The sequence below is a fragment of the Cryptomeria japonica genome, unplaced genomic scaffold (genome assembly GCF_030272615.1).
Source record: "Cryptomeria japonica unplaced genomic scaffold, Sugi_1.0 HiC_scaffold_77, whole genome shotgun sequence".
In the NCBI taxonomy this organism is placed as follows: Eukaryota; Viridiplantae; Streptophyta; class Pinopsida; order Cupressales; family Cupressaceae; genus Cryptomeria; species Cryptomeria japonica.
The window spans coordinates 387,482-395,030 of NW_026728899.1; the positions used below are offsets into that span (position 1 = coordinate 387,482).

Genomic DNA, 7,549 nt, shown 5'->3' on the forward strand with positions numbered 1-7,549 from the left:
CCATAGAGGCCCGACCGGTTCACTACCAATTAGGAATTAGAGGGAATGTTGCCTTCAGGAGTTCCTCCCTTGAGACATGTTGCGTAAGGGTTCCAAATCTCGATCACCTTATCATTCTTGTTTTACGTTGTGCGAAATGAGTGTCATAACGCCCACTCGTCTTATTCCTTTTCTCACCTCGTCTAGCATGAGTCCTATGACGTTGAGTATGTAACATATACATGCACATGCCACGATGAATTTGCCTTGTACACCAAGTTCATCCTTTCAATCACAAAACAACCCATTCTCTTATTTATTTATTTAAATTCTCGCAACCAAACTCTATAATTAACATGAATCCTTAATATTATAAACCAAAAATATTAATGATAATTTAGAACTATTCTTTGTTTTAAAGGCTCACGAATATAACACGTATATTTTTATAATAAAACTGAGATTATCCTACCCGAGCGTAAAAAGGTTTTCAAGAAAGACGCAATATAAAGCATGCATGGACGGTGTTTGTGTCAACATCCAAGAAAATTGCCTCTTTTACCAATTCTGAGACGGCTGAGAAAAATGTATATATTAGTTCCTTTGAAGAAGGCCATCGCTCCAATAAAGTCTAATCGTTTCCACATTACTAAATTAATGGCGGTGGCGAGAATATGAGGAAGAATACGTCTAAGGCAGGAGGTAAGCTGATCTTCAGATAAGCATATGCAGCAGAAGATAGAAAATTTCAACGATAATGAAAGAATGGTGAGAATACATCTGCGGTAGCAGGTGAGATAGCCATATGCTGCAGCAAGACTTACTCTGACGTATCGAAAAGAGCAACAACTCTGGAAGTATATTATTATAATATTACAAGGATTGGTGATTTAATATACGGAGTGAAGATGAATTAGTCATAAGGTTTGGGCTATATAAAGCTTGTAATGGGCTTGTAACACACATTCATATCCTTCTGAGCTCTTGTACTATCTGCGTTTCTATTATAATGGCTAACCGAATGATTTACTTCACACTGGGACTTTTTCTGTTGATATGTTGTTACAGCGACAGGGTCATGGCAGGGGATTCCGATCCCTTGCAAGATTTCTGCGTTGCAGATGAGGAAAGCAAAGGTGAGTAAAAAACTTTATACATAAACAATGGTAATGATTTGCTTATTAGACGAGTCGAGTTAGTAATAGATTGATTTGATTTTGCTTTAAACAGTTTTGGTGAACGGGTTCGTTTGCAAAGACCCAATGCAAGTTTCAGCAGACGACTTCTTCTTCCGGGGACTTGGGCAGGCAGGGAACACCGACAATGATGTGGGCTCCAACGTAACGATGGCGAACGTTAAACAGATACCAGGCCTCAATACGTTGGGAATATCGTTGGTCCGCATCGACTACGCAGTGGGTGGAATAAATCCTCCTCACACACACCCAAGAGCCACCGAAGTTCTTGTTTTACTGGAAGGCCAGCTTCTTGTGGGTTTCATTGACACCAACAACAAGTTTTTCAGCAAAACGTTGGAGAAGGGAGATGTGTTTGTGTTTCCAAAGGCACTTGTGCATTTCCAGCAGAATGTGGGGCATGAAAATGCGGTGGCCATATCTGCATTGAGCAGCCAGCTTCCGGGAGTTCAGACAATCGCCAACTCTCTGTTTGCAGCGGATCCTCCTCTCCCAGATTCCGTATTGGCCAAGGCCTTCCGCATCACACAGGAAGTTGTGGATTACATTCAGAAGAAATTCGCATAAGAATTTGCTGTGTTCTATCAAACAAAACAATCAAGAGGGGACCAAGTCTTTCCCAAATTCTTTTTCCTTGCCGTTCAATAAAACAATCTTTCTAGAGTTATTGCCGTCCTCTTCTGCTATTCATAGCATCTGTTTTGAACATGACTATATCCTCCGCATATTCCAAAGATGAAGGATTAATTTGAAGCATCTGAAGGCATTTATGAATATTTTATACAAGAGCATCCTTGTATTAGGTATACATTCATTTGCAACATGTTAACAATATATTCTTTAACATAAATATTGCAGGAACAACAACAAACAAAGTGCTTGACTTGGATAGAATGAGTAACACTATAATTCTTGCATGCCAATCTGTCAAGGGTGTTCTTTAACATAGTCTTAACCTCATTTTAGCTCTGACATAAAAGGTGAATGGTTTGGAAGTAGGAAATAGTTATTGGGAAATATAATTAGTAGTTGTTCTTCAAATCACCCTCACAATCATCCAATGCTTCAAGACTCCCCATCAAAGAAGTCATTCCAGAAGGTTAGGGACTCTCCTCAAGATAAGAATGATTGCTCTAATAAATATAGTATACCTTCGATGGAATGCAATACGGTTTCATTATGTCTAAATTCCAAGAAAATCCATAGAACTAGAATATCCATTGCATCCAATATCGCAATATTTTATCGGGGATAATATGATAACCTTGACACATATTACACCTATTCTTACATCAATCTACCTACATAAGGGTTATGATTGAGGGGCCTCTTGTATTAAACATTTCTAATAAGTTGGAATGACATGGAAAATCTAAGACAGTGAAGATAGATTATTGATAATAACACAATTCATTTACATGGTGTTAATTATGAGGGTAATTAATTTATGGCTTCCCAAAATAAGCTTTTCTAAATCTCCCCTAATTCATTCCTACGTTATAATAAATATGTCAATGTGGATGTTATGTATGAAGATCTAAATACTAAAGGGAAAAAGGATAATGCTCATGTTGATTTTAAAAACTTTGTATGTAATATTAAAAATATGATTAGTTGAAAAATTTAGCAATATATTACCTTGTTCAATCATAAACTATCAGTTCGGTTACAAAAAAAATTCCTCAAACCATTTCCTCCTTGTATAAGCATTTCTATAGATCATCAAATATGATAACCAATAATTTAACCATAGGTTTCCTATCAAAGCAAATGCAAATCTGCATATGTGAATAAGCACAATAGGATAGGAAAATATTGTTGCCGTAGGCCATGTATGTTTCATGCGGGAAAAATATTATTGTTGCAAGCCTAAGAGGTGCATAAAGGAGCTCCTTGGATCCATGGATATGCAGGTGTAAGTTTGAGAAATATGTGAAGGCGGAGGATATTTTCATATTGAAGCCATTTGCTAATTGATATGAGGAAGATAAAAGTGTCGTCATATTGAGAAGTTGTCAATTACACTGTAATGAAGAATAAGATAATAGATATAACTGATACATTATCGGTGAGATATGTCAATTTTATAATCTTCTATTTTTCCTATGTATTTTTAGGGGTTCAAATGAATAAAGCTTCATATATAGCCCCTCTAGCGATCAGTTCATTGTGAAGCTTAAAAGCCTCTTCCGTCATGCCTTGGATGTCTATACCTCAAATAATCTAGTAATATGAGAAGTTTCATTGCGCTTGCATCCATCTCCAACTGTATCGATCAATATATTAATTATCAAGCCCATTCTACATTGTTCACATAGATAACAAATAAGGCTATTGTAAGATGACACATTGCTCTGATAGATTGTGCTTATGATCTTTTCTTTAGCATGTCTAATGCCACATATGCGATCCCTTGCCTACGCAAATAGGGAGTCAATGAGGTATAAGTAATTACTTGATCATGTTCCACGAGGAATCTATTTATTCACCGGGTTTCTCGTCTCTCTATGAAAGATTCGCACGTCAATCATATGAGTCCTGCAAATAGTGGTGGTTCACTAGCACAAATAATTCATGACATTCACTAAACCTAGGGTTCTCTCTCAAGGTCATTGTGGTTAATGCTACACCAAAATAGAATAATGTGGCTTTGGTTATTTATGTACAAGATTCAAGTTGGGAAAATCCAAAATATTGGAAAATGTAGACAAAATGCATGACCCAATGGTGAGCAATATCTCCGATATTTTTTATGTTTTGCAAGAACTTGAGTTATTGTTCATTATTTGAGTAAGTGGTCTTAATAACATGCATCCAAATAAAAGAGAGTGATTGCAAATTCTAGAATTGAGGTAGATCTTCAAAGGAAAGGACAAAACAATAGCGGACATGTTGCATCGAGTTGAGCCATATGTGACCTTAGATATCCAAATTTAAAAAATGTAAAAGAGACAATTTACATTAAATGATATAGAACTCTAGATAACCAATAGATGTATTTGACTCACAAATTTGTCATTGAAGAGGTTTTAGGTCAATACAATACAACTAATTCAGGTCAATAATCTATTGTTGCAAGTCTTTACAAATATGATGTCATTTCCTATCACCGAGTCATCCATAGGTGATCATTCCTTTGGTTTTAGCTTGACGATCTATCTAGATCACATACCGGTTCCATAATTTGCATCGTAAGATCTTTTATATTGGTTCCATCATTCTAATATATCTCCACTTGCACTAAAATCAGGAATCCCCATTAAAAATAGGGTTTTAAGGAAATATATTTCAATAGAACATGCTCTATCCATATTGTTGACACAAATTTGAGTCAATCATTTCATAATTTTTTCACCCTCAAATCGAAAAATATAAACTAGTGATAAATTTTTACAACCTTTCGAAAAATATAAAAATATAAGAAAATCATGTGCTAACTGACTGAGGAGAAAATTTATGAAAACCCCTAAAATTGTAATGAGTTACTCAAAATGAATTCAAATCTAGACTTCTGGTGGATCAATGTGCCCTTGTTTAACCACCTAGAATAAATAAAAACAACGATCACTGTTTTGCAACACTAAGAGTGAATTTTGTGGAACCCCTAAGTTCACAATAGCTACCTCAAATATGCTAAAAATCAATATTGTAATAGACTGGACAAGTTCTTGATTAAAAGCCTCTATGAATTATAATTTTCTTTTGTCAAATCGAGAGAGATATGAGCTTCACATGTTGACCTTCTTAATTGATATACAAAAATAGAATAATGCCTTGAGGTCCGATAACAGTTTATAATATTCCTTATGGAAGAATTCGCTACATACTATATCTCCAAGAGACTCCAAATGCAATGTCGTATTCAACACATGTCTTTGCAATGACAATCGTGTCCTATATCTAGAACTCCTAGCAATATAACTGAGGTGTAAACCACTAAATTCATCTAGGCCTCCTAATTATCTAATATAGCTTATGACCAATTATAACTAATTTAAGGTATGTGTACCACATGTTGGCATATGCATTGAATAACATACATTATAATATCATATCCTTGGCTACATAATATATTTCGCATACTCCAAACAATATGATTTGACAAGCACTTTATAATAGTAGAGGAAATGAAGATAAACAAGGATAATGAATGAAAACATATAAAGTTGCTATTATTAAGACCAATATTCGAAATCTTCATCATGCTTGACTGGTTCGCCTACATATGAACTTGATCTACAGAAGATGGGGATGTGTAAATAATTTTCTCTACAACTAGATGAGCCCCATACAAGACAAAAAGATGAACAGTCTGGAGAGATCTTAGATTGATATTACTTTAGTTATTGTGTGTTAGATGTGTTTTAATTCCTCTAGATGCAACTTAATCACGCACTTGTAATTATACATATACCCGTTCAGGTCATGTCCAAATAAATAATTTCATTGAAACATCTATTCTCATATTGGTGACATGTAGAAGATGATTGTTGCAATAGTCAAGCATGTGGATTAAGCGAGTCTTCCTTATAATGCAAGCTAGTGAATTGTGAGCGTTCTAGAAAAGGTCCAAAATGTATTTGAAAGGTCATTAAGCATTTGGCTTGTAAAACTTCTGAGATGATAATGGACTAAGCACCTCACCTTTTCAGCATTTTTTTATTAGGATAAAACAAGTTTTGAAGGGGCCCCAAACCCCTTTACAAACAGAGGGTTTGCATTGAGAAATGGACCAGACTACCTGACAGTGGACAACAGGTTTTAAAAAGGACCTGAAACCTTCTAGACTTACGGGCATCCACCAATCAAAATATGAACATCACAAAACAGGATGGCACAACCATAAGCTCGAAAACAACAAACAAAACATCTCAAAAAACAGAGAACGAGGGTTTTTCTGGCACCCTCGGCCAACTAGAAGCGTTTTCCTAGGCTCCCTCAACTTGTAATAGATTCGTAGGACCACATAAAGCCACAAAGACCAATGCTAACCAAAAACCAACATTGGCCAAACTTGGCCCTTGAAAACTGCTAGCATCCAACCTGTCCCTACAAGAAACAAAAAACATGGGGTTTTTCTGAGCTCCCTCAACCACCGTGGGTTTTATCATGGCTCCAAAAACCATATGCTTTAAAATATGCCATACTGAGAGAAACTTGCCCAACAACCAACTCTCCACCTCTATAGGAGACACACAAGAGTCAGCAAGAAGATCGGCATCAACATCCTTACAGCCAAGAAGAGGGGCCCCATCAACACCCCAACGACACTTCCAGGAAACACCAAAAACATCATACTCCACCTCAATAGGAGACAAGTCAACTCCAACTACATCCATCTCCCCCTCAATAGAAGGGAACCTTCCACAGAGAATCCCACGGACCCGAAAAAAACAGCACTCCAAAACAGCCCAACTCGCAAGAAACCAAACAAGCAGACCAAAAACATCATGTGTTTCAAGACCGATACACAGAGGGAACTGCCCGAAGCCCATTCGGAAGGTAAATAACACCTCAAGGACCACCAAATAGTTACATGAGCCACAAGAATCATTATACTCTTTGTGGCACTATTGGTCTTGTGGATTTAGAGGAATCACATTATTGTATGGAACATAAAAGGGTGCGAGGATAGCATTGTTGGTATTTATGAGAGAATGTACACAATTTCAAGAGAAGTGAAATATGAAGATAGAACCAAAAAAAAATTCCTTCATATCAATGTTGGCTTCAGTAGTACCACATTTATATCAACGTAATATGCAATATTTTGTACTTAAATAAATATTGGTTTCCGTGGCATGTTGAATTATACCATCCCGTAAATTAAGTTAAATATCAAAATGGAGGAAACAAGATCATAACATTAACCAATGCCAATGACATTAGGAATAAGAAAAGGCCTAGTTGTTATCTTTAAGGAAGAGCTAGGAACTTAGGTTCCTTTTCCTTTTGTTGCGAGGGATTGAGATTTTTTCTAAATCATGAGAATGAATCTAAATGGCATTGATGCATGAATTAATATCTGTTCATTTTGAGAATCTTTGTTACCAATTTACATAATCAAATAAAAGGAGTATAGCCATAATTTCCCAGTTTTGGCAAATGAGGCTCACACATTCATTTTCCTAATTGTTTGCAGCTCACAAGTATGCAAGCATCTCCCATGCTAGACTTATCAAATTCCTAAGACTTGGCTCTATTTTTGCAAAGCCAACTGAGAAAATTCAGATGAAAGTAGATATGAGAAGCATTATTTCAGTACAGCCACTTCAACCTTTCTAATGTGACAAGATTTTGGAGTCCTATTTTTAGAGGACCTGCGAATTGCAACGAATGTTGATCTACCAGGTATGTCACGTTCAATAAGATAT

The 7,549-nt window shown here is 36.1% G+C and overlaps 1 protein-coding gene across 1 annotated transcript; it reads left to right on the forward strand.

The window, feature by feature from the left end:
- Nucleotides 1-988: 988 nt before the first annotated feature.
- LOC131864142 (germin-like protein 8-2) lies at nt 989-1,742 on the forward strand. Its single transcript, XM_059215159.1, has 3 exons — nt 989-1,115; nt 1,210-1,394; nt 1,563-1,742. The coding sequence occupies exons 1-3, from the start codon at nt 989-991 to the stop codon at nt 1,740-1,742; spliced, it is 492 nt and encodes a 163-aa protein (XP_059071142.1).
- The last annotated feature ends 5,807 nt before the right edge of the window (nt 1,743-7,549 follow it).